Source organism: Penaeus vannamei, chromosome 35 (assembly GCF_042767895.1).
Source record: "Penaeus vannamei isolate JL-2024 chromosome 35, ASM4276789v1, whole genome shotgun sequence".
Classification (NCBI taxonomy): Eukaryota; Metazoa; Arthropoda; class Malacostraca; order Decapoda; family Penaeidae; genus Penaeus; species Penaeus vannamei.
Genome location: NC_091583.1, coordinates 5,285,087 through 5,287,586, shown reverse-complemented (window position 1 = coordinate 5,287,586; position 2,500 = coordinate 5,285,087). Strand labels below are relative to the sequence as shown.

General features: G+C 40.3%; 1 protein-coding gene across 1 annotated transcript in view; it reads right to left on the bottom strand.

The window, feature by feature from the left end:
* Nucleotides 1-2,306: 2,306 nt before the first annotated feature.
* The window catches only part of LOC138859339 (uncharacterized), a 1,729-nt gene continuing 1,535 nt past the window's right edge, over nucleotides 2,307-2,500 (bottom strand). Inside the window, exon 4 of the mRNA XM_070114139.1 lies at nucleotides 2,307-2,500. This exon is cut by the window's right edge and continues 372 nt beyond it. Within this exon, the coding sequence (XP_069970240.1) occupies nucleotides 2,307-2,500 (194 nt within the window).

The following is a 2,500-nucleotide window of genomic DNA, read 5'->3' as shown; positions in this document are numbered from 1 at the left end:
AGGAGACTGAAAGAACGAAGGAGTAGGAAGCGCACACCGTTTTGCACAACCAAAACCGCATCTTTTATATGTATTTATGTTATGAGAAACTCCTGCGTTCAGGCTATACTTTACCCTCAGGCGGGGCCTAACGAACTATGAAAACGTACCTGGCGATCATACTTTGTTCCACATGGCCATCGGATGCGAATATTAGTGTTGGTTCATCGTATATTATATCTTTACACTTTCTAGTCTTCCCTTTTCTTTCAGCCATTCACTGTCTTCGATTAGTTTACTTCATTAGCTCTGTTCCTGTCATTCTGTCACAGTTGATGATCCATTTTCTTTCTCTTCCTCTACCTTCTTTCCTTCCTTCCTCTCTCTCATTGTTTTTTTTTTTTTTTCATTATTAACTTGACTTATTTAGATTTTTTTTTTTTTCTTTCTTAAATGTCAGGTGTCCTTACTTAATTTTATTGTCAACCTTAGCGACTGAGCTCTGTAACCTTTATGCCAAGTTCTTAACATGTAAAATGATTGCTTGTTGGTTCACCCACCATGCGTCCCTCTATTTCCATAAGTGAATTTTTGCATTTACTCATCTATATTCTATTTATATTTAATTCGCACTTTCCTACAATCATATTTTAATTTGTGGTGCAGCACATGCTATCGGTTTTCCCTGAACTTGCCATTGTTCTGTTTTCATTCATTTCGAACCTTATTCTAGTATACGCTTTTCGGTAGATCACCTGATTATCTTACCTTAACCCTCTGGAAGGGAAGAGAAATCGAGCCATGGCGGAGATTATTGACAGAGAGGGTGGATTTGATCCTCTTCTGTAGGTCCTTTAAAGCTTCAATAACTGCAGCGTGCCAAGCTGTTTTTTAGTCATATAAGAGGCGGAAATGTGCTGTGTTAATAGATGTAAGTACAGATTCAGCGGTTATCTCGCTTTGCTTTTTTAAAGAAGAAAGAATTAGTTGTAATTCCAATTCTTACAATGGATATTCTGTGCTGTGACATGCTGTCTGATTTATTTTTGCTTCTGAATCCCCCCCTGTGTGCAAGGAATAGCCATCAATTGGCAGCGCGCAGGATCAAAAGCAGGTCAGCAAGATTGCTAGACAAGAACGCTAACCGCTGCACTGCACGTCAGTAGGGTGTGTTATGGTTTTAGTTTTATGCTTAAATCACTGCAGGGCGCTGCTTGCCATACATCCTAAGCCTTGTCGCCCAGAAACGTGCCATACAAACCATTTACAGAATGTTAAAGTACGACCACATACATGAAGGATTCTGATCACTAAATTTCCGGAAGATAAATGACTATATTTATTTTACTGAATTTCTTGTCTACACATCATTAATGATAGTTGATAAACTCTCAAATGCAAGGCACTCGAAGATATTCCTTAAGTTTTAATAACTGCCATTTCCTGTCATCCAAGTAGAACAGATGGAGTCATGTGGAGCAATTTAACCATCAAATATACATGATTCCACTCTCTTGACTGTTAAGAAGAAAAAAAAATCTTTTGCTTTATTAGATTTATCTAATTATTGACTAACCATTCTCATTAGACTATATACTGTAGCAATGTCATATATATATATATATATATATATATATATATATATATATATATATGTATGTGTGTGTGTGTGTGTGTGTGTGTGTGTGTGTGTGTATGTGTGTGTTGCTGCTAATCAATCCTGTGTCAGTTATTTATTATGAATTATTTTAACACTTCATTTTTATCATTATTGGGAGCCAATGCCGACAGGGGAGCGAAACCATATCCACCCTTCATTTCCCCCTTCAAGAATCCTTCAAGGCGAGCCACCACGCAGGACCTCGGCCCATCTCGAGCTCCTTACGACAGATTTGATTGATCTGCCCAACCCATGACTTCCTAGGTCATCCCACGGGTCTTATCCACCCGGGATTGTCTCGTAAGAGACAACCTGGTGGGCAAGATCAACCTGTGGGAAGTGAACCAGGTGGCCATAAAGCCTGGGTCTGTGATCACAGATTGTGCACATAACAGGTCCTGTGTCAGTCTCACGGTGCAACCGTTGGTTGGACATGTGGTCCTGCCAGCAGTACTCTATGATCTGGCACAAGGATATATTACAAAAGGCGTCAGGACAAGACTCTAAGGCACAAGATAACGGTCAGGTTTCACTACCATAAAACTGGCATTATCCGGGTCTTAAGAACACCTACCTTGGTCCTTCTGCACAGGTGCCAGCATCTCCAAATCCTCTTGTCGGGAGAGTTCATGACTCCTGCTGCCAGGCCAATCCGTCTACTAACTTCCTAAACTGACAACCCTGAGTTATGGACTAGACTACCAAGGTATGTAAAGTTCTCTGGGACTTCAATGTCCTTACCGCAAGCACATATCGATCGTACAGATTCTCCTATCAAGTCACTAAATTCTTGGATCTTGGTCTTAGTCCAGGAAACCTCTAGATCCAGGGGTATTGCTTCATTGCTAAATGCATCCAGAG